This window comes from Trachurus japonicus, chromosome 4 (assembly GCF_045865225.1).
Source record: "Trachurus japonicus isolate A0001 chromosome 4, Traja_1.0".
Taxonomy (NCBI): Eukaryota; Metazoa; Chordata; class Actinopteri; order Carangiformes; family Carangidae; genus Trachurus; species Trachurus japonicus.
Genome location: NC_140910.1, coordinates 24,065,159 through 24,091,741, shown reverse-complemented (window position 1 = coordinate 24,091,741; position 26,583 = coordinate 24,065,159). Strand labels below are relative to the sequence as shown.

The following is a 26,583-nucleotide window of genomic DNA, read 5'->3' as shown; positions in this document are numbered from 1 at the left end:
TAAACAGGTGAAACATCTGTTTGACTGCAGGAGGTGGGTGGGTGGGGGTCACTTTGCATCACTTAATTAGCAATGCAGCGCAGTGAAGGTCGGTGCAATCACGCAATCACAGAGAGGCCGAGGAGGGATGCTCCTCAACTAATGTGATTGTCAGCTGAGGGTTGTAAAGCTCTGACGGCCGTCACTCTAAAAATGGTGACAGAGGAGATGACCGGAAACATAAAACCACTTGACTGTCATGACATGAGTGTGTGCGTGAGAGCCAGGGACGGGCTGAGTGCCATTTAGAGGGAGGTGGAGAGATGCTCGGCATTGATGAGCTGAAAGGTGGATACTATATAATGTAGGGAGACATGAGCAGTGGATCAACGACTGGCTGCAGCCTCCTGAAGAGCAGAGCTGAAGTGAACACAGGCGGACAGAAGAAACAGCCCAGGACAGAGGAGCTGTGGTGGTTTCTGAAAACAGACCACCAAACAACACAGAGACAAACAAACCTCTGTATTGACACTCAAGACATCCAGGATGCGCGCTCTGGTGTTTCTGCCTCTGCTCCTGTGTGCAGCGGTGAGCGTGGAGCAGGTGAGAGCAGAGGTGAAGGCTGTGAAGCTGTGCGGTCGAGAGTTCCTGAGGGCTGTCGTCTACACCTGCGGAGGCTCCCGTTGGAGGAGATTCCTCACCGAGTCAGACATGGAGGGTGAGACAAGTTCTCTTCTTTTATTCTGAAAAACAGAAGCCTCATCTCATGTGAATATACGAAAAAAAAGACTAAAAGATATGAAAATCATATCTGACTCTTTATCCTTAAATTTAATCCCTGATTTGTCAGCCCACCACACCGTTACCTACAGTTTCTTTTCAAAACCTTTTTCACTTCTCAGTGTCAATAATATAGTTTCTCTTACAGCAGCTTTAATTTTGTTGAAAATCATCCTCACTTCTTCCCTGTTATAAGACATTTCCCCCACATTTCCTGAGCTGCAACTTGTCAAGAGTTTAAATGACAAATGGCAAATTTGGTAAAGATAAAACAACACCTGAGATACATTGTGATGGTTTTGTTTGGAAAAAAAGAACGTTTTTTCCATCTTTTGTGAAATCATGTTACTTTATCCATACCTACCTACCTATTGATAATCTGACCAACAGTTATTTTTCTTTCTTTCTATTTATTTCTGTGTTTTGTGTTTTAATTTTACTCTTTGGCTCACCGGGCTGCTCAGTCCGTTTTCTGGAGTTGTAGTTTTTTCATGACATCTCCTGAAACATTAAGCAGCCGCCAGAAAAAAAGAGGATTCATGTCTGAAAGTTGCTGACCAGCAGCTTTAACCAGGCTGCTGAGACTTTCCCCACTGCATGAACCATATACTGCACTGCATTAATCTGGGGGTTGCAGGCAGACAGGTGCCCCAGCACCACGACGCATTGTCTGCTGTTCAGGATTATTATCACAGAGGCCACATATCATGATTAAATACTGCAGCAGCAGTCTCTTCCCCGGGCAGCCTCTCGCTCACTGTCACACACATACACACAAACCCAGTTAACCCATCAGTCGGGCTGATTAGAAAGAGCAGAGTGACACTGTAGAAGACAAATAGCACCGAGATAATCTGTACAGTCATTTGGAGTTTCCTTATTTAATGAGAACATGGAGATTACAAGAGACTGACCTGAAAAGAGTTGTCCATTGTTTGTGAAAGTAACTGGAAAAACCCTTTAATTTACAGGCCACTAATTACATGATGATTACATGATAGATAATGTCAAAAAAAATGCGTAGTAATGTCCAAAAATAGCCTAGAAATACTGGTTTCATAGTAATGTCATATTTTTCATAAAGGCAAAAGATTACACATGCTTTTCATGCTTCCAATTTTTTGGGAAAGGCCAGAATTTTTCTCCACCAAGTTCTTGCAATTGACCGTTATTTCTGGGCTATTTCTAGGCTATTTCTAGGCTATATTTCTTGACATTACTATGAAATTGACCATTATTTCTAGGCTATTTCTTGACATTATCACGTAATTAGCGGCCTGTAAATTAAAGAGTTACCTTTATTTTTACTGTAGTATTACTTTCTAACTATACTTCTTACACAAATACTAAAATTGGACTAAGTGTAAGTTGTATTGTGCATTATGTTTTGGTGTTGCAGGTTTGCCGACAGGGGAACAGAGCAGCTTGGAGAGCCTTAGCAGCCTGGGCGGCAGCAGCAGCAGCAGCCTGGGCTCTGAGCTGACCAGACGGGACATTAATAACATGCTGACCACCGTGTGCTGCCAGGTGGGCTGCAGGAAGAGCGACCTCACCTTCCTCTGCTGAAGATGACTACCCTCTCTTTCATTCTCTCTCTCTCTCCATGTGACCAAACTGACTGTTTCCTCCCATCTTGCCTTACTAGAAACCAAATCTGAACCGCAACGCTGATGTTTTTAAAACTATATATGATCACTGTATGGTATGTACAATAACGCTCGTATCCACAACTGCGATTTTTTCTAATTGCTTTTGATATTTTTTGTGGGTTTCCATTTATTACTTTAACTTGTGAGGGCTGTAGACATGAAGACATGTGGATTGTATCAAGCATCTGAGAACATGTTTCTGAAAACCTGAGCATGTGCAACCATGAATACCTATACATTTAATAGTTATGGTGTTAAGTGAATCTATGAGAATTAAGAAACAAAAGTTGATGTATGTGCACTCAGGGATGGTATTCAAAGGTGCAGGACTGTTTCATATTAAGACTCAGCCCAGACCTGTGTCCTGTATGTAAGTGAGTATCCACAAGTTTGCAGGTGTAACATTTCCACCACTGCTTCAAAGTATTTATAGGAAACTTCAGCTGTATTTCATCATTTTGCTATTTTTTTGTCAAATAAATGTTCTTGCACAGGATTTATATTCTGTGAAGTATGACATCTTTTTGAGTCTTAAACACTGAGAAGTCGTTTTATAAAAATGGTGGACTGACTGGGAAGCTGCTACAAAGACTAAAAGGATAAATCACACAGAATTACACACAATACAATACAAAGAAAACTGCAAACATGTGAATCCATTTAGAACTTTTATTGGTTTTGGAAAGAAGCAAACTAAGTTTCTCAGTTCATCTTAGCGTTGTTATGTACTGTACAAACAGCTTGCACATGTGTTTGAGGTTAACGGTACAGAACCAAAAAGCATTCTGGCTTATAGCACACATAAACACACTCCCTGCTCTTTTCTCAACATTAATACAGGTAACTGACACTCAGCACAACATGTCATTACAGGAATATCTATCACCACAGACGCCCACCTTGAAATTCACCAGGTGGATGAAAATGAGTTTTTATCCATTTTGTTATCAAGTAACCATGAGACTGAGTTTTGTTTTTTCTTTCATGTTGAAAGACCTGTAAGCTGTAGAGTAGTGGTCATTTAAAACACACACACATGTGAGGGTGTGTGTACGGTGGGCCTGTGTAGATAATGCTGTAGTGACTGTTGTACTGTTGCCACAAGATTCACCCAGAAGGTAACATCTCTCTCTCAGGCACGTTGATTCCTCCAGTCGACTAGATGAAAGACTGACGTGACTGAAAGAAACCGTTACCACACTAATGTATTACCAGGAGCTAAATGGCACCAATCATCATCATTGCCTCACTGTGACAAAATGCAACCCCAGCGTTCTCTCATACTGGGTCTGCACAGACAAAAACAAAACATAAAACAAAACAAAATCTGGTCAAGAACAAGATTTTGATTTAAACTGCATGACCCAGATTTGATTTTTATCAGTGGCTGAATAACCACATATTTAAAATCTATCCAATCAAAAGACCTACTACATCATTGAATAGGACTACTGATGTGAGATGAATCTTGTCTCTTGTCTCTCCTACGCCCAGACTACGGCGCTTCTACGACAGCTCTGAAAGGACTATGATTGGTTGCATTTAGCAGAATGCCGACATAATACGGTACAGTACGGAGATCTTCAGCTACACTTCACGCACACGTTTTGTTCGTCATGTTGAGTGTCAGAGCATTCAGGAAGTTCAACATCATCAGCACAGTGTTATTTTTTCACATTAAACAATATAATATTTTTTCATTTTTATCCGTTTTAAAAATATTCAGCTTATTCTCCTTAACAGAGGACTGACTGACATAAAATACAAAAAAAAAGAAAAAAAAGAAAGAAGCATTTTGGTCGACTTAACCTCGCTCCACAACATCATTCAGCTCTTGTCATCTCACAGAGACCATTACGATTACACAAAATAAAGCCATGGATTCGAGCGGGCTGGATGACCGGGGATGTGCTCATGATATATAATCGGGGAGTTTAGGTACCACTGAGGTGAATGGAAACAGGTAGGAGGCAGGTGAGAAGCTTAACTGACGACACATGGTCAAAAGCTGAGGTGACAACTGCGTAGGTAGATGTGGGAACTGAGAATGTTTGTTTTTTTTATCACCATGAGGTTTGTATAATAGAAAGAAGAAAGACAAGCTGGTCCCAGTAAACAAATCCTGTTCCAGTAGTGGCAAAACTGTCACCAAACTTCCTCACTGTTGCTGAGAAAAACCTATTTGTTTTTGTCGTTGTCGTATAGTTGTTGTTATTGAAAGGAACGATTCAGCATTTTGGGAAACATGCCTTCACTTTCTTGTTGGGTGATTAGATGTGAAGATGACAACACAATTTTCATGTCTGGGTGCTAAATATGAAGCTAAGCTGTGGATGATACAGTAGGACTGTCATTTTAGAGTTATCGAGATACAGGAGAAGCTAAGTTGTTGAGAGTTTAGTCTAAATCAAGGTTAAAAATGTATCTAGTGCTGCCTCTAAAGCTCAAACATTGATGTTACATTGGCCAGAAAACTACAACAACACCATCTTAGTACATTTTAAACAATCAGTGTGTTATAAGTACAGCTTGCTCCTGTTTCCAGTCTTTATGCTTAGCTAAGCTAACCACTGTCTGGCTCCAGCTTCCTCTTCAGCATACAGACATGGCCGATATCGATCTTCTCATCCAACTCTCGTCAAGAACATAAAAAAAACACATTTCCCAAAATGTCAAAGTGATTCTTTACAGCGGGAAACCTTGCCCGTGGTATAGCTAACTCTACATTAACACTGCTTTCACAAAGCATAACACAGCATCCAGGAAGATATTCATCTTTTTTCTTTAAATTACCCCCACCCCCATATATAGCTCAAATCTTCTGTTGCACTTGAGTTAAAAAATTATATCTGAAATAAATTCAAAAATTATACCTTATACTGTACACAGGTTACCCAACTACACAGATAACAAAAAAGAAGAGAGAGAATTCAAATATTTATACCTTTAAGGGATCTGAGTTGTGTGATACCATTCAAATTCTATTCATATACAGACTCACATGTTTTATACAACAAATCATCATCATCAATAAATAAAAATAGAATGCTGTCATGTACTCTGGAGTCTAACACTGCTGTCCTGGGAACAACAGAAAGGCTATCTGACAATACAAGGAAAACACCAAACGCCCTTTAAGATATATATTATTATTTTAAAATGACACTTTGTACACTTCTTTTGTTCTGACGGGAAAAAACATATTTTTCTTATTTTGCAACCAGTACACTGATTTATCATTGCAGCTGCCTAACTTGCTAAAAACCTCTCCATGTGTGTTTATTCCAGAGAAATAAAACAACAGTTTGATTGACTGATCAGTGCATTTGTATTAAAAAGGATGCGATCCAAAGTCATGTGACCCTGTAGTACCAGTAGGCGATGCGTGACAAATTATTTTTTATTTCATTTTATCTTATGTATAGTTTTTGATCTTGTGTTTCATCCGATCGCTTATAAGCACCGGTGAGAAACACAGTCGTTAATCTAATTGTTTGTGACAACATGTGTCAAACTGCATCTGTAAATGCATTCCATTGCCGGACAAAGCCGCGCAAATGGCTGCCGTCAGTGCAAATGAGTGAGGACAGCTGTCTCTGGCTTCGAGCCCAGATCCTAACAGAAGGATTATTAATGAAGCTGTGATGTATTAATGGAGGTGTTAAACTTGCAACGGGTCCTGGGCCCTGCTTCACTTCTACTTACTTAAACTTTGGATGTGCCAGAGCTTGAGGTGCATGTCTGACCACAAAGATCTTAATAATCTAGACTGGGGACAGCGAACATCAACCCGGGTTACAATCTCACCAAAAACCCTTCCTGTCCACGTCTTCGGTCAGGCAGCTGCAGTGAAACTTTTAAAAACACCACCAAACATTGACCACAGGAGGATGGAGACAGAGGCACAGACTTTAGAGGAGGGGGGAACCCAGGTGTCTAACTGCAGCAATACAGATGTTATGAAATGAATACAAATACAATAATTACATGACCTAAAACAGTTCCACGATGCTATATGCAAGTTATACAATACTGCTGGGTAGGCTGCAGACCTGTTGTGTGGGTTCGGAAAAGGTCCGCGGAGAGTCTGTCCGGTGTCGGTCTGTCCTCCGTCCTCTGTGTCGACCTCAGTCCACTGCTTTCGTTTTACTCAACAGTGCTCAGTAGCATGGGTTAGTTGTCGGCCAGGTATTTTCCTGCAACACAGCAGTGAAGTGTCTCAGTCTATTTTTGGTTCTTAAACAGATCTCCTGCAAGAGTTTGAGGCAAGAGAGACGTGAGACGCAGCTGCAGCAGTGACACACATCTGATGGAGGCTATTAAGCTACTTTAAAACCCTTAAAAATGGCTGATTGCTCCAATTTGCATCATAATGTACTCTGAAGATGCTTCTCATTACTCCACAAATCTCCTAACAATCATCATGTTTTTAGGTTTTCTTCAGTTTCAACGTAACCAAGTTATTATTGTCTGTACATGTGCCAACAAGAACTACTAACGGCTTTGGCTCAGTCTTAATGGTGCTAGATTATAGCATGCAACCAAATGGATTGAATATAGAAATACTGTAAGCTCCAGAGACAGTTAATAGACTCAGTAGTATTATTTGGTAGGACAGAGAGATATGAGACTTGGCTTTACAGGGCATGAGTAACAATAGAGTGAATGTCATGTCTCATCAGTTTTCATTATCTGCAGTAATTATAGTTCAGTACTAAAACAACAGTTCATTTCATACAGTGGTTAACCACCACATCAGAAATAAAGATTCCCACCCACAGTATCTATGGCCTTCTTTCACTGTTGTAGCCATTTAAAACATTTAAAACGCAATTCTTATTTGCTGCACATAACATCAGTTATGTTTACATATTTTGACTGGAAATTTACTTTTGTAGAAACATTTTATCTACAATTTATAATTTCTTGCGTTATTGTACCATCACATTATTTGGTCACGCATCACTGGGGGGTGGGGAGCCAGTCTGAACAGTGTCAGACAGGTGGAGACTGTGGTCGTAAAAGGTTTTTGACCATCACTGTTGTTTAAGGACTTTAAGTTACTCATTTCATTAATGTGATGGAATTTTCATTATTTTTGGAATGTATTATTAATATGTAAAAAGTTAGTCGTTGTTTTTCGACTGCTTTGGGAAATTAAACAGCTAAAAGAAGTACTACACAGTAGCACTTTTGTCTTGGAGGTGCGTTCAAATGCCACAGCGTGCATTGTCCACGCCATGGTATGTTGCCACAGTAAGAAAGAACACATTATGCATTTACCAACAAATGAGCAATATAATATAATAAAATGATAAACAGGCTTTCAAGAACAAATCAATAAAAAACTATTTACAGATAGGTTGGTTCCAAAATTTGTGACTGATAAAAATGTGCCTCTTTCACTTGCATTAGTATTTTACATTAAATGATGTAGACATATCTTAATAATGTTTACACATCAGTGTAGGATTGATGTTCTGATAACATTTTGAGTTGGAAGATACAGCCTCTTATTGAAACAGATGAAATACTGACCTGCGGCAAACCTCTTCTTGACGAGAGAGAAGCGGTATCCTGGCCCAGCCAGTTCAATGTCACAGCCTGACAGCGTGCTGCCCTCACTGGTGAACTGCACCGCCAGTGGAGCGGGTTTACTGGGACCCTCTGTTAGCTGGAATCGTGCTAACAATGATCCCACACCTGCGGGAATTTACAAAGACATCAGCGAAGCACAAGCAGAGATTTTAGGATGTTTCATAGACAGTGATGTGACGATGAGACTCAGTTTGAAAACTCAAATATAGATGCTTTTGGAAACTATTTTGAACCGACAGAAAAAAAAAAGATAGGTTGGTTCAAAGATGATAAACACAGGTTGCAGCTGTAGACGACAACAGATATTGCTATATTTAACGTCTGAATGCAGGAACAGACTGCTTCTGTATAAAAAAGCCTGTTCAATGTCAAAATGTTTACCTGCTACAGATGTCAAGCACTGAATGAGATTCATTTGAAAAGAAAATGACCATGACCAGAGGCTCACTTTTTCAGAAGAGGACAACAAATGATAAAAGATACAATACAATAAGATACCATTGCAAATCATCTACGTCCAAAAGACAGGGTTAAACTGATCATGTTTGAAAGAAAATTAAATAAACTTGTTTACTGTCCTGGACATCAGGTAAAGCCCCGAGGGCTGACGCCCAAGCTCTCAGTGACACAGGCAGAGAAAAAAAAACTTCATCCTATGTTTGCAAAGTCAGGCGCACAATTAAAACTACTCTCTTTACTTTGAGAACATTTTAGTATCTCACTGTTGGTTTTGCGATTTTGTGGGCACTAGTTTATTTTGAGAGAATAAACAAACAATACAATGCACAGACATGCCACACTGATATCAGCCAAGTTTGCCGAAATAACTTTGCTTCCATGTGTAGACAGAAGGGGGCATAGTTGACGTCAGGAAGAGACGACTACTGTCTACAGCTCTGTCCTTTCCTGAGGGGCATCATGTGCCAGCTTCACTTTCTTCCTGTAACCTGCTTCGCTGCATCCGTGTCTCCTGGTGCCGGTTCTAGTTCAGTTTTTATCCCTGCCCTGCTCTACATGTCTGCAGAAACTCTCTAACAACCCAAGGAAAAATCTGAACACGGTTGTACTTTATTCTCATCCAAACAATCTCTTTCAATCATCTTGCTTTTATCTGTGGTTGTCTATTTCAGTTTATATACACTTTGCATTAACATGACATCATTTTTACGTTTCTGAAGTTGCATTTAAATACATGGAAAACTCTTGTAATTCTCTCAGGCTGAGCTGGCCGCACAAGGTTGAATTTTATCTGGGTCTGATGGATTATTGTTTGACTTTACAAATATTAAACTATAGGCAGGACTTGCTCTTCACTCAAGCCAAAAGGATTTTTAATAACCAGCCTGACAACACTGGTACATAATTATATAATCGGAGTGTACTCACCTCCGTTTTCGGATTTCTGTGAAATATCAGGAATCTTCCATAGGATTCTTTGCTGCTCTGCATTCCTGTCAGGATTAAAAGGTGGAGAAAACCATCAAAAACTGTTCCACATTTGAAGCAAAGTGAAACGTAACACATCAGTCCAAGTTTAGACACCGATCATCAAGCCCCGTGTAGATTCAACATCACCAAGACTAAGGCGAGCTATCATTTTAACACCTCTTTACCCACGTATGAGGATTCCCTCAAAACAACACAGCTCTATCCAGCAGCACATCAGCCTGTTTATTTTATTGCCTATTATATAATAACAAGTCTAGACAATGTCTAGACAGTACCATGCAGCTGGAGGTAAAACAGCCTGTAGTTTAGAAACGCCTCCGTCGACAGGGACGAGGAACTGGACGTTGTTGAGGGCCATCGCCGTCGTCATGGCCTCCCCGTTGTATTTGTAGTCTATCCTCAGGTCGGTGCTGGTGGGCTCACACCTCCAGCTCACTGCCAGATTCAGAGGGGTGGACTGGAGACCCTGAGCCGACACCTGCTCACAGACAGGGAGAGACGCAGACACAAATGTTTGGCGATTGCAACAGCATAATGTTATGTTGGTTTCTACGGCTCATTTAAGCAGGTAATAGCTGCAATTGGTGTTTTGCAAAATCAGCTTTCCAGAGAAACTGTGACTGCTGTGCATCTTGGATCATTTTACCAGTATACAATTTATTATAATTTGAGGGGGCTGGGTTTACCTGATACTTGAGCATGTCCACGTTGTAGTATGTCGCCTGGGGCTTCTGCTCTGAAACCTTCTTTAAGTGGGATATCAGGTTAGGCATGTTCACCCAGAAGTCCTTGGCATCAGCCTTGGCTTGTGTGGTGGTGTCACTGGTGGGAAAGCAACGTGGAAAAGTACAGTCAAAATACAGACATCTCATTTGACTTTGGTGATTTTTAGTGCTTATTCTTTGCAGCATCTCAGGGTCAAAAACTGTTTGTGAGGTTTTTTAAATTTGTACAATGAGCCACTAGAGGTCAGGCTTTACACTCGTCCCATGACAGCTCTGTGGGGTTGAGTGAAAGCAACACTGGAATAACTTCAAAATTCAATTTGTTAAAAAAAATGGTAAGAGCAGTAATTACTCTTTTTGTCTATTTATATTTAACAGTTACAAAATTTACTCAGAGAATGATGATAAACAAAAGCTGACCTCTGTTCAAGGCAGCTGGTCGGAAAACTGAGATGACTCCAAAATGAGTCAACAATGAGTCAACACTGATATTTACTCATCATCACTTAACTCTTTCTTATAGGACTGTGAATGTTTAATGAGCCATGAGATGTGAATCCAGAGCTTTTTCATTCTAAATAGCTCCAAGACTATGAAATACTATATTTTTTAAATTCTCCACTTTGATTATGTTTATTATCTATTTCCAGCTGATTTATATGAGAAAAAATCATAAGAAGCAAATCGCATTTTCACTATGCAAGAAATTTGTTTTGTTAATCAAGTCTGCTCTGCTAATATTAGATATGATAAAGGTGGAAAACACTTGAGTGAAAACAGTTTCATTATGATAAGTACCATAAATTGGAAACAAGAATATTTGAATGGGTGCGCAATTATAAATATTTACATTCAACAAACATAACAAGATGATGTGTTATGTAACATGATGCTGGTGCAAAGTCATTTTTGAATATATGAGGTTACATTAAATATATATAATTATAAGGCAAGTAAGTTAGAACATTTGATTTGAATTTAATGAGGTTTAGTTAAATTAGGACACTCATAAAAAAAATATGGGAACTTTCAAGTTAGACATTAGGCATTCAGAGTTGGACTATGTACATTAGGAGGATGCAGTCAGCGTTGAAGTATAATCCCCAAAATAATCATTTCTCCACTGAGAAACTGCCTCAAGCAAAAAACTGTATTTCCTATTATTTTTTCCCCCTGAGAGTGAAGTGGTGAGTTCACCGCGGTGTCATTACCAGCAGAGGAGCTGGGGGTTAGGCAGCACATGCTCCAGCCGGCTGTAGTTGGTTATGCTGAAGGTTAGCACGGCGGGGGACGGGTTATTGGCAAAGTGCCGCGTGATTCCCGCTGGAAACGACAAAACCATCTCACCTATGATCTTCACAACACACCTGAGAGGAAGAGGAGGAGAAGAACACAGTTAGAGGAAAACTGGAGTGGGAGGAAGAGAAAGGCAGTGCTTAAAGCTCAGCAACAGTGTACAGTATCTCATGAGAAGTCTGAATTTGTTTGTGTTGAACCTTGGACACAGCTTTTACCTGTTCAGTTTTAGTGATCATTACTGTAATCGCACAACATAAACAGCATTATAAAGCACTCACATTATCAGACACCATGCAAAATCAATTATTTAAACCATAATTGTCTGACATGGAAGCAGTGTAAACAAACAATGTCTGCCTGACATTAAGCGACTCTAGAGAGCTGGAAAATTCACTCCCAAACGATATTGGCCATGTGCTGCACACTTAGTTGACAGTTTACCTATTAAGTACACTTAAACCCTAATGCAGCCGAGAGTCCTGGTAAATAACTCATACAGTGTAGAAGGTGGCAGTGTTAGAGTGGGTGTTAAAGAGCTGTTGATTCAACTGTTTGAATGAGGGCGTCTGTGGTCACGTTGAACTGTATTGTGTTATATTAGCAGGTGTTTCTGTTATTCTTCACAGGTTAGACTAAACAACAACAGACACACCTCTTTTTATAATGCAGTACAGTTCAACGGCCCCGCAGCCTCCAGCTTATTCAGTTAAACCAACACCTTCATCTAAAACCGAACATTATCACCTTTTATAGCAGGACGGCTGTATCAGAGTGCAATCGTTTCAGCTTGGTGTTCCTACGTACTGACCCGTGAAAGTCCATTAAAATGGAGAATAAAGAAGTTCATTCATACACAACCTGTCCTGTGAAGCCTCTGTAGAAAACCAATGATTTAATGATAATTTGAAACATGGTCATATCAAGTAACTGTTAAAAATGCCTCCTAAGGGAAATTACATTAATTCCATGGAAATGTTTATACATCTAAATAGGGGATTAAAGAACTAGGTGTTATCCTTCAAGTACTGCTGTAACTGAGTGAAGTCAAACTGTTCATACTGTATCACAAAAGATAACTATAGTATACATTATTCTCCTATAAAAACTATTAAGTAAGTGTGTGTCACAATCTGTATAAAAGTGAGATGTCCGTTAACCTACTTGTTGGGGTCGGCTCCTTTAAAGAAGGCATTGACTGTCTCTGTGAAAGCAGCGGCCACTGGCAGCGTGTCCTGAGCCCCCATGGTGAGAGGACTGGGCCCCCTGGAGCAGCCTGGAGGCAACACAAACACAATCACACATACAACACACGACGTACACACATGCAGATAAGAAGACTGACGCATTTCTTTTTTTTTTTGTATTTTTAGCCAAAATCAAGGACAGACCAGATCAACATAAAACTATTTTTCAGTCAAAGCCCCAAACTGAGTTCCACATCAGTCTGATTAAAACAACATTAGCGAATAGATATTCTACATGTTCAGGACTCCTAACTCATCCTAACCAACAGTGTGTGGATGAAATGAGAAACAAAACATGATGTATAAACTGTTGGGATGTAATGAAATGAAACTTTTAAGTTATTTGAACTGACCACATTTGTGTTAGTGAGGTAGTATGAAAACAGCAGGTTAAGACACTCATTTCTCTCTGCTCTTTGACTGTGAAAATTATTTCTAATATCTCCCCTATTAGTTTATTACTAATTAGTTGTGATACAGGGTTAGACACTGACGTCTGCTTTTAATTGAATAATCACATGTGGATGAGAAGAGGAAGACACAGAGAAAGACTGAGATGTGTGTGCATGCTTATTCCAGACATGCTGTTAATGCTAAATTATTCAGACAAGATCAAAGAGGATCGGACGCCCGAAGATCAAACCGAAAACCACAAACAACCCAAAAAAAAAGGAAAGAAAGAAAGAAAGAAAAAGAAAGTAACAACAAAGAGATTAGTAATGTACACGAAGAATGATCATTCTTCAGGGAATGAAAAGGCAGTCGGCGCTGACGAAACCAGAATGAATAATGTCAGGAAGAGGAGGTAGAGTCTGACAACACTACACTGTTATCGACACATGAGGGGGCTCAGCCAGGTGTTAGCATGGCGTGGGTTAGAGTGATGGAGGGACTGCAAAAGGAGGAAGAGGAGAAGGAAAAAGGGAGGAAAGAAGGGGCAGAGGAAGGGCAGGGGCGGGGGGGCGAAGCTTGCACAGATGAGCCTCTGAAGAGTGTGTGTGCACACTACCCTGGTGCAGAGTAAACTTACCTTCAAAGGTTAAATAAAACTTCCCTCTGTCAAACCAAACAAGGGATGGCTGGTCATTCTCTGTGTGGGGTTGAGGGGTGGAGGGAGTAGGGAGGGAGGGAGGGATGAGGAGAGAAGGACGAGGAGGAGGAGGAGGAGGGTGGGAGGGAGGGAGGGAGGGAAGAGGGATGAAAGGGAGGAGAGTGGGTGAGGAGGGGAGGAGAGAAGGACAGTAGCGTGAGTCTCACATGGCAGGTCTATCACACGTCACAGTGAGGTGAAACGTGAAGGTGGAGGCCGGGGGGACAAAGAAGGGACAGAGGGCCGAGACACCGCCAGGACAGGACATGTGACAACATGGGTGATATACAGGATGTCTTTTTCTTTTCTGTGCATGTTTGCGTACGTGAGAAGAGGCAGGACTCAGGCTGGGTGGGGGCCAGGTGTGTGGTGCTGCATGTTGGCAGTGGTGCAGCTTTAATGTTAAGCACTTTGTGACTTTGTGCTGCGAAAAGTGCTATATAAATAAAGAATTATTATTATTATTATTATTATTAATGTGCAGAGCAGCAGAGAGGAAGCTGAGGCCGTAGAGTCTGAGAGGAGACAGTCTGGTGAGCAGCCTTTAAATGTTTTCTCCAGGATGCAACATAAGAAAAGTGTAAATCTGCCGCAGCTGATCCTCCAGTTGGCACTACTTTATTTATCAGTGGCAGATTGTTCGGTTACGTGCATCTTTCTCAGGCTCTCCCTCAGTGCTGTGCTGTGTTTCCCTTCAGGCTCTTACTTCTCTGGTTAGGAAACAGACGCCTTGTATGAAAACACGCTGCAGGGGGCAGCCATGAGACTGAGACCACAGAGAAGGGCAAACACAGGTCTGTGGTGCACCACAGAGATCCTGCGGCCTCATTTCAACACCTGGATCTTTCAAAGGACACAGACTACTGTGTGAAGTTGGAAACCTTCACAGGCTCCAGAGGCCAGGCTGAAGTTATGCTGCCTCCTTAAATGACACAGTCTGGCCTATCTACTGTAGTGCACATTATCAGTAGGGTTGCATATATTGACAGATAAATAACGAGAAAAGGTCAGTACAGAAATGCACAGATATGCTTTCAGATCATTTGGAAACTGTGTATCCCATTACTAAGCTTGTTTACCAGGAAGCTAGGGCAAGTTCAGAAAATGTTTTTTTTATGGTATGTATTTATGCAAGAAAACGATTAATCAGCACTGCATGTAATTTCTGAAAAAGCAACATTGGTATCAGAATAAATAATTCAGTATTGTTCGTAAATACGCCAGTGGGAAACTCAGGGAAGTTCCCGTGGGTAAGTTTCACTTCGGGATAGACAGCTGTGGTAAAAAAAAAAGTGGCTTGTGATGCACACCACTTGGTTGCAATTGCCCCAGTTGGACATAACCAGGAGAACTTATGTTGTTTGGTGTGTCACTTTCCATCTCCCCTGTATTTCTAATCTTCTTCTCAAATACCGTTTATCCATATACGTTTCAGCAGGACCCTGTGAGTAACAACAAACTGCTGAATTAACAGTGTATTCCTGAATCCTGCAGTGTCTTTCCAGGAAATATCCAATAAAGTTTATTAGTATTTGATATAATTTTTTGGGAGCTTGTAAGTCGGTCGTTATTGCCTGGATCCACAGTAAACAACTGACAACAAAACACCACACAGCGACAGTGGGTTCAGCTGATTCATGTGATGAGAAAGAATCAAAACATATTTCTACACATAATTGTGCTTATTTTTTCCTGACAATTGATTTTCTTCTAAAATGATAACTGTTCAAAATATGTGATGAGAGATGATGCAGAGAGGAGACTACAGGGTACTGCTGAAGGGATGTAACGGTTGTGTCAACTTAAGGCATTTTCTCAGCTACGTTTCGTGGAGGCTTTCATGAAAAGGAGTTTTCCAGCTGATCGTGTTGTCTCTGGTCAAGGATATCAGACTTGGTGGTGTTTAGATGTTGAGCTGGGACACACCACCAGTTGGACCAGAAGATGCTAAACCAGAGAGGGTGTCTGTCTGCAGCAACAACAGGACACCTGCTGTGTCAAATAAGTTTATTTAATGTCTGCCTGATCATTTGTGAGGTCGCATCAGTTAAGGTGTGTGGTGTGAGTGAGTGTCGAGTGATGAATCAATGAGAACAATAATAAAGCTTCATGAAGAGAACAAAAGGGCAGGTGTTTGGATGGGGACGGCAGGGGGGACTGGGGTCGTGTTTTTCTTTGGCTGCAGAGTGCGTGAGTGACAAGTGTGAAAGGTGGGCGTCAGGGGTCGAGCATGGGAGTAAACGGGAGGCTTTACGGCCGGTGGAGATCGGTTGAACTTGAGGCTGTGTCGTGCTACTCCAGCGGCACAGAGGAGGGTGGCATGAATACCAAACAGCTGCTGCCTGCCTAATTCAGCCTAATTCTCATGCCAGACTTCAAACGACTCTGTAAGCAGCAGCTCTGATCTGACAGTATGCGTGAGAGTTTGTGTTGGAGTGTGTGTGCGTGCGTGCGTGCGTGCGTGTGAGCGAGCGAGAGAGAGAGAGAGAACGACAGACAACATGGATCTCAAGGGCCCACAGATAAGGAGCTCCTCAGACACGCTCATTGAACACACAGCACACAAACACTCAAACACACTCTTGTGGCGCAGACTCAGAGTGAAGGTATCTGGGAGTGACTGCACCGCAACGCACACACAATGTGTGTCATCGAGAGAGGAGACAGGAGGTTGCCATGGCGACATGGCAAGACAGCCACTGGTGCACAGTCATAAAAACAGAGAGAAAAGTCTCACGAGTGGGCAGATGGGCAAAAGGGAAGACACTTTAAAACTTTTTTTTTTTTGAGGAAAAAAAAATATTATGCAATAGATGGAGCTTTTTGTGTCACCACAGCTTTCATTTTTTTGGCAGATTTTGTATGAGGCTAACAAGTGTAGTGGGAATGAATAAGATGCAATAGAAGAGAGAAAGAGAGAAAGGCTATCATATCTATTAAATGCTTGGGAAATGTGTGGGAAGGTGAGTTGTAAAGAGCAAAGAGCAAAACGATGAGAAATGATGATATCATTGAAAAATGCTGCCACTTTTAAAAGAAAAAAAAATGAAGGTGTGGTATATCCCTATATCTTCCAGCAAAACCTGAACAGACTAGTCAAATAGGCAGGTGTTAGGGCAATGACGCAGACGTCTTTTTGTACTTTTTGTATTTTAAAAAAAGACTGGTATCATAATTAAAAAAACAAGTCTTGTTCTCATTGTCCTAACACCGACGCACTTTGACTGACATCAATCGAGAAAAGCACAAACACTCAACGATGGCCTTTACCCTTCCATGTCAAGTGCACTCTGGGTAAAGAGCATCCGATGGACTGAAACTGACAAAGGAACACATTCTCCAAACCCCCTTTCCCCAACCCCTTCCCACTTCCACTCTCTGAGGGGATCTGTACTATACCTGCAAATGAATCAAAGTGTCTCTCAAAGGTGGGCAGTTTGTCTACATAAGCATCGTCTTCTGACAAGCCAAAGGACAAATAAAGAGACAAACAAACGGCAAAACAAAAACAGAAAGAAAAAAAAATCAAAACAATGAAAAATCTGAAAAGCATTGTTGTGCACACAAAACAAAAGTGAATCAACCCCAAAATATGACTAAATAAAACAAATATGATGGAAAAAATATCAAAATCAAAGAGCAATGAAAGTGGGAAAGTTTCTAATTTAAAAAAATCATCAGCTTTCTGCCCTATAAACAAAGCCACAATAAATAAATTATGTATGAATTACAGGCTGTAATAGAGATTTCAGTAAAATCACCATTCAGATATAATTTCTCATGTTGCAGTCTGGATCTAGAGAAGCTATTTGTCTTATTTGTCCCTGCAATCTGTTTAAAAAAGCAACCTCCAACAACCTGGGACTATATTTTGGTTTTATGTAACTGCTGCTGCCTCCAGTGTGTATTTTTTAATCTATGACTCAGCCATGTTACAGTCGACTGAGATCTGTTATTATCAACTCACAGCTCCGTACTGTGTGGCCCTTCCACCGCTGACTTCTCTAAAGTTAGATGGCAGAGTATAAACTGTTGTGTCATTAATTCATTAAGGGCAGGTTTACCGGGGACGTTCGCACATTAAAATTAACACCCGGCTTCATATTCTCACCTCCTACTGTGTGCGTGAATCCGAATTAGTGCGGTAACCGAAACCAGACACAATATTTATGCACAGTTTAATAACTGACTGTATAAAATAAGATCTTAAGGAGTAATTAGTTCCTATTCTTAATGAGTAGAAATCAGTATACAAAATAACTGTAGTCATTTTTACATATTTGTTTGGTAGCATTTTACATGAACTGGCTTTAATCATCTATGATAATTAGAAAAGTGAGCGTGCCGCTGAATTATTAATATTCATCATTCAGTGGATCGTCATTGCTGAGAAACTGTCAGCATTTCCAAAAAATGCAAAAAAAAAAAAAAAGATGAATAAATAAATACAAACTGAATGACTCATTCCAAACAGACTCTGAGCACAAGGAAGGATGGGGCCGGTGCATAAAATCAATAACAAACTTTTAATATCAGTCATGAACAGTTAAGTTCAGCTGCCTCTGTGACCACAGACGACAGGCTGCACAGCTCAGTGACGACTGATGGGGCACACACCTGTCACAGACACGGAGAGCTCTTTGCCGACAGTGGGAGTGGTGGCGGCACTCATCGAGTTGGTGGAGGAGATGGAGGAGGTGCTCTCAGCCCGGGCTAACGGGGCGATGGGAGGGGGGCTGGCCGAGTGGATCGGTGGGCTGAATGGGCGATTCTGAAAAGATGAAAGGGAGAAATGTTGAGTGATGAGCTAAAAAAAAAAATCATTTGGAATAATCAGTTTAAGCACCGACTGTGTTAAAGGGATAGTTCAACATTTTGGCAAATTGGCCATATTCCCTATAGTCTTAGGGGTAGGTTCATTACCTTCAATTGTCGGTGCAAGCTGTTTTTAGATCAGCGGGGCAGAGACACAAGCCTTTCCCTCATCAAACTCATCAAATACACAACCCAACAACTCGAAGACGCTCTCGTTGACAAGTTGTGACCTGCACATTCACTACGCTATGAAATAATTATGCAAGTACCGTTCGTCTCCGTTGTGTTAGCTGAGCAGCTCGCGTCTCTCTCCTGCGGATCTAAAAACAGCTTGCACCAACAATTAAGGTAATGAGCCTACCTCTATGGCTATAGGGATTATGGCAATAGGCCAATTTGCCAAAATGTTGAACTATCCCTTTAAACTTGTTTGATGGAACCACTGTTATAAAAGTTTATTTCAACATAAGCCAGTTACTGTACAACATGACAGACAATCAATGACTGAACACCCACATTAGTGTAAGAAAAGTCATCAGAGTGACAGCAACACAAGAGAATAACAACACAACAATTTAAAATCTTACCACATCTCCTACAGAGGGTTTCCCAGGAGGAAGTTTGGGCCTTGAAGGGGGGCGAGGTGGAGGAGGTGGTGGGGTAGGGTTGACTGACGAAGGGGTGGAAGGTCTCACTGGAGAGGAGGAACCTGCAGAGAAGAACAGAGGGACATCGAGCCTCAATGAAACCAGTCCACCTCAGTCTGGAGCACCACGACAGGGATGACATAGAACAGATTGAAGACTGGATACACATTGATTATTCTAACTTTTTACTACATTTCAGAGCAGTGAGTTATTTTCACTAAAACAGACTCAAATTACTGCCTCATGCAAACATCTAGAGTGAGTGCTCCAATACGAGTTCTGTTTCAAAGTTAAAAATCAGCATGGAGACTGTCCTGGTGCAGGTAAGTTGTCAACAAATAAAAAGCAGTCCAGAACTAAAAGGTCCGAGGCACATTGGGGTGTAGTAAAAATCTGAGTTCTGTTTCATTTGAAATTATTTTTTCACCTAAAATGGACCATTGTCATTTCCCATCATGCATACTTCTATAAAGGATTATTTTGGTGGCCTTCCCCTCCGTATCTGTCACGGCTGACTATTGATGATTCTACGTCTTTCTGCTAAACCCCAAGTCTGCGCTCAGTTTTAAGTCAAACACTTTGTTTGGCGAACTACTAACCTATTAAATCATACATTTATAAGTATTACTTATTCATTGAATCATTTTCTCTCTTGTGTTTATTTCATGTTTTAGTCCATGGCTCATTACAATTTAAATAGTTTCCCAAATCATGGGCAGTTGAAATAAGACCTTAAAGTGATTCTGACAGGAGAAAAACTCCCACTGAATCTGCAATAAAAATGAAAATGTTCAACCCATGTCAAGTCTGACCTTTAACTATGTGTCAGTCAGAACAAAAAAAACTCTGTTAGCGTAACACGGTCCTGCAGTAGAATGGTATTGCTCATCCAACCAGGGCATAGCCTGACCTCTTTTCTGGGGAATAAAAATTGCAGAATCACGGCTCAGCTTGTGCAAGTTTATTAGAGAGATGGTGCAATCAGCTGAAAGAAAATGAACTGACCTTGTTCATGTGGATGCTATTGATATAACTTGTTATCTAACCGACATGACAACCAGAAAAAATTTGTCTCTTCTTTGTGTGACTGTGCCAATAAGTCACTGTTCTCCATCACCAGTCAACTCACCGCTGTTTGTGCCACCAGCTCCAGATGTGGGCCCTGGTGACGACACTACTGCCCGGTATGTGGGGGGAGGGGGTGGGGGAGGTGTACTCCGACTCCCCTGGCTGGCATCTTTGGGCGAGCTGACGGTTTCGCCTACATCCTCTTTGGGTTGGGTGGCGGCGTCTGTGTTCTTGGGCTGCTCCTCTTGAGACAGGACGAGCGGCGGCGGTGGGACGGAGTGTCCTGTAGGCTCCTCGGAGGGGGGAGTCACTGCTGGAGGGGTGCTAGCTTTAGGAACGGGAGCTGGCGGGATGCTGACAGGTGAGTCGGCAGGAGGGGGAGAGGATGCCGGGGGAGACGCGAGCTCCTTTAGTGGCGCGGGGGGTGGAGAGGAGGCGAGTGTGGGAGGATTTCGCTCCTCGGGTGTGGGAGGATTTGAAGGGGTGGCAGGTGCAGCAGATTCCTCTAAGGGAGGCGGGGAGGTTGGTAGCGGGGGAACGGGGTCGTGTTTTGGGGGAGTGGAGGCAGGGAGAGGTGGTGCGGGGTCCTCTGGGGGAGGCGGTGATGTAGGTAAAGGAGGGGCAGGAGACTCAGGCGGGGGCGGGGAGGCTGGTAACGGAGGTGCTGGTTCCTCTGGAGGAGGAGGGGAGGAGGGGAGTGGAGGTGCAGGGTCCTTTGGTAGAGGCGGCCGCTGAGAGGCTTCTTCACTGAAGCAGACCCACATGTCGTTCGTTTCCTCGCCAGCAGGGGGAGCCGCCTCCGGTCCAAAAATGTTGTCCAAGTCTGCTATGGAGGGCTTCCTGCCGTCGGCTTCTGTTGACGCTTCTGAAACACAGATAGCCAGTGACCAATCAGAGGCCTCTATTTGTTTACACAGAGAGATAAAACATGGCAGACAGACAGACGAGTAAACAGAAAGTCAAAGACAGAGAGTTGCAGATAAAGCGGCTGCTGAGATTAAATGTAAAAAAGTTGGAGAACTACAGCAGGAGACAGAAACAGATAAGAAGATTTCTTACTGTCGGCATCTGGAGAGGGGGGGCCACTTGTTGGGGGAGTTGTTGGGACATTCTTGGGTGGGAGTGGAGGTGGAGCTGCAATGACATAAGAGCAAAAATAAATAGTCTCTTGTCAGTTCTAACAGGTGCCTCCTGGATCAGTGCCTTATAAACATCAGTGATTGTTTATTTGGCACTTGTGTGTATAAAGGGAACGGTCACTTATGTCACTGGGGGAATTTTCTTTACATAACGGTGGGGCTGCATACAAGGCTGACTTTGACAAAAAATTAAAAAAGGATTTATAGATTGATTTTAAACGGCACAGATCACCTTGTAACAAAAGCTGAACGTTTCAGACATGACTGTGTTATTTCCACCTGCCAAACACAACCACGAAAACTTGAAGAGAAGGGATCATCCCACAAACCATCCACCATGCAACACAGAATATTTAGTCACCACCACCATGCCCAAATGCAAAGGAGGGGGGGAGGGGTTTGGTGCAGTATGGGACCCAGGCACTGAATGCCTCCCATTTAATAAACTACAACCAACACCGCATCATTTTGGTTGTGAAATGGCTTATGAAATGAAATAGATTACAGCTGGCTGTTTATATAGAGAGAGGGTGAGTGTTATTGCCCGACTGCATCAGATCGCAGCTCTGGATGATGAGGGGGTTCATGAGGTGAGCAGATGGGTCTGTGCAGTCATTCCAGGGAGAAGAGGAAGTAGTTAGTGCGGACAAGATGCAGGGCTTTACAAAACTTACTTCCTGTTGGGAAGGACCTCGTCAAAGGGGATTCTGGCTCCGACAGAGGAGCACCCCACGCATCGGTCTCAGACAGAACCGCTAAGTTCAGGAGGGGACAGAACAGGCCGAGTCAGGGGCATTAGCACCAAAACACTTAATTTTTTCTCACTGTTTAGGGCAGGTTTGAGATTGAGAAGAGCAAAGATCAATATGTCAATAAACGTCTTTAGGCAGCAAAAGAATGGCTTCCAGTTTTAGTGGCAAACTACAGAATGTGCTGTAACATTAAGACAACTCATTACTTTTGTCTTGCCAAGACTAATGTCAGTGCTAATGGGGCAGTGTACGACAGGATTAGACTCAAGACGGGAACAACTGAAGATGTGGTTGCAGCCTAGTCCATTCAAACTGATTGTGAGTACTTTAATGAGGGCAGAGTTTTTAGCAAGACTATTGATTTAGACGTTATTAGTTTAGCTAGACGGTCCTAATGAACTTCATGAATCAAATTATTTTATTAGTATCACACAGTTCTACTCCTTTCTTACATGACATGCTTCTTATATTCTGTGAAGATAGTCCTATAATATGAGAGACAGTAAAACATAAACAGTTGGCAGATGCAGAGCGGCTCTATTGGTCTGAATGAATGAATATATAAAGGAAATTTGTGCCGAGCTGATGTTAGTTATGCCTGGCATGGCAGTTACGTAACAGTTAAGAGCTCTCCTACAGCCTGCATCACTAAATCCTACTGGGCTGGATGAGAGAGCGGGATGCAACAGAATCTGCATATTAACAAGCTGCAGTGTGCACATGAGCATGAGCTCTGAGTAACAATTTCAACTTTGACCTCAGTTGAACAGTGAGACTGAGGGAAGAACAGTGATGCTAGAGAAACAGGTGAGACAGTGGGAGACAGAGAGAAGGAGAGACAGAGAGAGAGAAATCTGCTATGACAGCCAAGCAGGGCTTAGCTGGCAGCCTTAGAGAGACAATAAGTGTGTTTTCACAAAGCCTTTCTTATTGTGTTGTTTACACATTTAGACAAAACCAATGCTGGAAAAATCCGTCTGCAAAACTTATTCTAATAACCGATACAGACAAAGACGCATTCACACAAACTGACAAAGACACAGGAGGAGTGCTACCTTCAGTTTTCTGTTCTCCAAAGGCTGTTTCTAAAGGAGGCCCAAATAAGGCTGTGGTGTCTTCGGGGAAGGGTGTTTGTTGACTGCTGCGACAGAGAAAGGACAGAAGATGTTTTTACAGCAGGTCACAATAGGGAACAGTTGCAGAGCACATACAGTACCGTCTCCTTTCTGTTCACCTAGTGACAGGTCACCAAAGACTACTTTCCTACAATTTATCAAATGGTTAATATCTATCACAATTACAGTACAATCAAACTCTCAGTGGTTATTAAGATATGTGAAATGTTAAGGACCCTGTGTTGCATTCAATCACAGTGATGTAAAGGGATATAATGGAGGTTACATGGATATGAGTTACAAAAGGATATATAGAAAATGATCTGTACCATAGCTCTGTACCACACTCTCAATCAAACTTCAAAAAACAATATAATATGACTTAAAGGTAGAGTTGGGGATCTTGTTCTGTGGCATTTTTTACACAATTGCTTGAGGAAAGTCAGGGAAGGGAAAGTACCGTCGCGTGTAGCGAGGCTTCACCTTGATGTGACCTTGACGCTCTGGAGGCATAGCTTCAGAGAGAAGTCTGAGGAAAGGGGCTTGGACTTTTGACTGGTGTATTTTCAAAATGTGGCCTACTAGAACCGTTTTTCCAGGATCTCCAACCCTACCTTTAAGGCCCACTTGTCTTTAGGAACAGTCATGATAATTTATCGTAAATTCGAGCTAAAAAAAAAATCTGAGATTTAGTTCCTGTGGCACAAAACACTTCATAGTCTTGTTAAATGGAGAGACACTGTCACCATCAAGAGTCCCTGCAGCAACACTATTTCAGTATCTGCCTCAAAGTTTTAATGGGGGGCAAACGTCAAGGAAATTCATCGTAAATATTTGTAGTGTTTATTAACCATATGTTTAACGCACAACATGTTTATCAAGCAGGAGTATAATCCAAAGAGGTTTGCCTTATCAGGCCAAGTTTATTCTGAAAGATTTATTGCCATTATAAATGTAGTTATTTAATATAGAAGTAACTGAGAAAATCTGATTTGCTGCAGAGCGAAAGCGATGCAATTTATAGTAGGATCTACCAAACAGAAGTAATGAGCATTGACACACTCTCTTGCTTCAGAAATTCTCGCCCAGAAGTGAGAGACTTCGGCCAATTATGGGTTTTTTTCAGAGGGTTTTATTGGTTGTTTGCGCTTACATTTTCCTTATAAGTGTAAATACTGGTGAAGTGTTTCAGAGGTGGAGAGAACTTGCTGCAAGTAACAGGTTGTTAACTCCACTGTAATAGCAAAATGTGTTGCAATGGCTGCTTGTGTGGGCAGATTTACCATGAAAGCAATGCCATGAAGGCAATTAGTGGCTATGCTGAAAGTTGTTGCTAATACTTAAGCGTTCTGTCAATAAACTGCTGTGACTGTGTTGTATGCATGCACACACACAGTATGTCTGTGGGGGGAAAGAGTCAATAAACAGTGAGGTACCTACCTGGGGGGTTGTGGTGCTGGAGCTGGTGTGGGGGCCACAGTGGGAACAGTAGGGACGACACGTCTCGGTCTGGCAATCTCCTCACCTGGAACCACATGACAAATGTGTTTACCAAGTGTGGTCCTTGCATCAAATTCTCCTAATTCATCACCATTAAAAAGTGAACTTGATACTTACTGGATGTATTCCTTTTCAAACCCTGTAATAGGAAAAGAAAACAGTAAAACGTAAACGCACAAGCACACAAACCCTCAAGAGTGTAGACAACAAAGAGTTAAAGTTATGTGCAAAAGCCAAGTCACCACTGAGAAGCACGCTGTTGCAAAATACACAGAAAAATGTAAAATGTCAGAGCTCTCAACTGGATTAATTATGAGAAAGCTGTGTGGCTCAAACAGAACAGTGACGCAGAGTGTACAGTAGAGAAGGTCAGAGGATGATCTGCAGCCTTGGGTTGACTTAATTTGATGAGACCTCTGGAACTTCCTGACCAGCTACAAGCTACACAGCAGTAGGCAACAACACACACAAACACACACACACACACACAGTGGTGCAGGAAAAACTCTTATTTCTACGCCATAAATCAACTTCGTGACTGCAGAACCCATTTAAATCCTTTATATATTTATACCCTTATTTATTAATTGCAAACAAACAAAATAGGCTACTGCTGACCTGCATTGCAGAGGTGATTATAATATAAATAGCATCATTATCAGTAATAGTCTTTTTACTCTGCGTTACAGTACACAAACTGAACACATTCATTGACATGTGCCAGAGAGTTGTAACAAATCCCCTTGACAGCAATATCAGATAAGAATCTATATCGTTAGGACTGCAGTTCAAATTAAGGTAATGTAAAGCTCACTAACCATAACACACGAGCCAGAAAATGGCATCTTGGTAACATGCTGCTGCTGTCTGCAGTGAACTAACTGCCGTGAGCACTGGTTTGAGGTGTCAAAGCGAGAAATATTGGAAAGCTTTCAAAACATGCTTTTGAAGTCTTAAGAAGTCATCCCTGGTACTCAGGAAGGTGCGAGACTGATAAGGTTGAAGCGTAAGAAGATTAAAAGAGAAATGAGTTTTTGTTTTTGTTGTTGGAGAGGCACCAGCACAAACAACACTCTCCAGCTGGGATTATAAACACGTATTTAAGCATATGTATGAATTTGCCATGAGAGGGACACAAGAGGCCAAGAATGGCCGAGGGCAGATATGGAGACAGAGGGAGGGGAAGAGACAGGAGCAGATGAGAAGACACAACGATGGGGAGTGACTGAAGACAGACATCAAAAGATCCAGCTCTCAAGAGTGCAAATTTTCACCCACTACACAGACTGAGGTAGACGCCATTCGAGATGAAAGAGAAGTACCAAGCACACAACTTGTCTTGAGAATCTGGAAATAATTCTACATAAATCAGCAAATTATCTTAAAGCTTTAACCCACTGATTCGGCGGCTGACGCACCTACGTGTATTCAGTCTTATTCAACCAAACCCAAGGTCAAGTTGTCAAGCAAAAAAAAGGGTACAAGAAGCTGTGTGACATATTTAGCCTGACCCCTGGGAGACAGAAGAAAAGGACACTTACCGGGCTACGTCTCTGTGACCAGCAAAAAGGAAGAGAGAAGAGATACCTGGTCAGAGAGTGACAAATCAGTAAAGCAGACATCATACTATGTATACCAGGAGGAGTGACGAAGAATTTTGGCTTGGTGGCTCAGATTTGTCCATAAAAACAGTGTTAGGCTCTTTTGTGTTAGATTGTTGTCTTATCCAGCTTA

At 41.8% G+C, this 26,583-nt stretch overlaps 2 protein-coding genes across 4 annotated transcripts in view; one reads left to right on the top strand and one right to left on the bottom strand.

Annotated features, from left to right (window-relative positions):
- Positions 1-362: 362 nt before the first annotated feature.
- On the top strand, positions 363-2,907 carry insl5a (insulin-like 5a). Of its 2 annotated transcripts, none has more exons than XM_085774874.1 (2): positions 363-697; positions 2,159-2,907. In XM_085774874.1, exons 1-2 carry the CDS (start codon positions 526-528, stop codon positions 2,323-2,325), a joined length of 339 nt encoding a protein of 112 aa, XP_085631000.1. In that variant the 5' UTR covers positions 363-525; the 3' UTR covers positions 2,326-2,907. The 2 variants fall into 2 exon arrangements, with proteins under 2 accessions (XP_085631000.1, XP_085631001.1); XM_085774875.1 differs by having other exon boundaries at positions 2,171-2,901.
- Positions 2,908-3,063: 156 nt separating this feature from the next.
- The window catches only part of sgip1a (SH3GL interacting endocytic adaptor 1a), a 62,793-nt gene continuing 39,273 nt past the window's right edge, over positions 3,064-26,583 (bottom strand). For both annotated transcript variants that reach the window (XM_085774856.1, XM_085774857.1), the window contains 17 exons: positions 26,391-26,402; positions 24,967-24,988; positions 24,790-24,874; positions 23,290-23,375; positions 22,157-22,237; positions 21,403-21,477; positions 20,405-21,208; positions 19,216-19,337; positions 18,431-18,584; positions 13,754-13,813; positions 12,641-12,752; positions 11,392-11,547; positions 10,142-10,277; positions 9,731-9,933; positions 9,393-9,457; positions 7,947-8,111; positions 3,064-6,604 (listed from right to left, as the gene is read on the bottom strand). In XM_085774856.1, the coding sequence (XP_085630982.1) occupies positions 6,582-6,604; positions 7,947-8,111; positions 9,393-9,457; positions 9,731-9,933; positions 10,142-10,277; positions 11,392-11,547; positions 12,641-12,752; positions 13,754-13,813; positions 18,431-18,584; positions 19,216-19,337; positions 20,405-21,208; positions 21,403-21,477; positions 22,157-22,237; positions 23,290-23,375; positions 24,790-24,874; positions 24,967-24,988; positions 26,391-26,402 (2,361 nt within the window). In that variant the 3' untranslated portion in view covers positions 3,064-6,581. The remainder of the gene's footprint in view (positions 6,605-7,946; positions 8,112-9,392; positions 9,458-9,730; positions 9,934-10,141; positions 10,278-11,391; positions 11,548-12,640; positions 12,753-13,753; positions 13,814-18,430; positions 18,585-19,215; positions 19,338-20,404; positions 21,209-21,402; positions 21,478-22,156; positions 22,238-23,289; positions 23,376-24,789; positions 24,875-24,966; positions 24,989-26,390; positions 26,403-26,583) is intronic.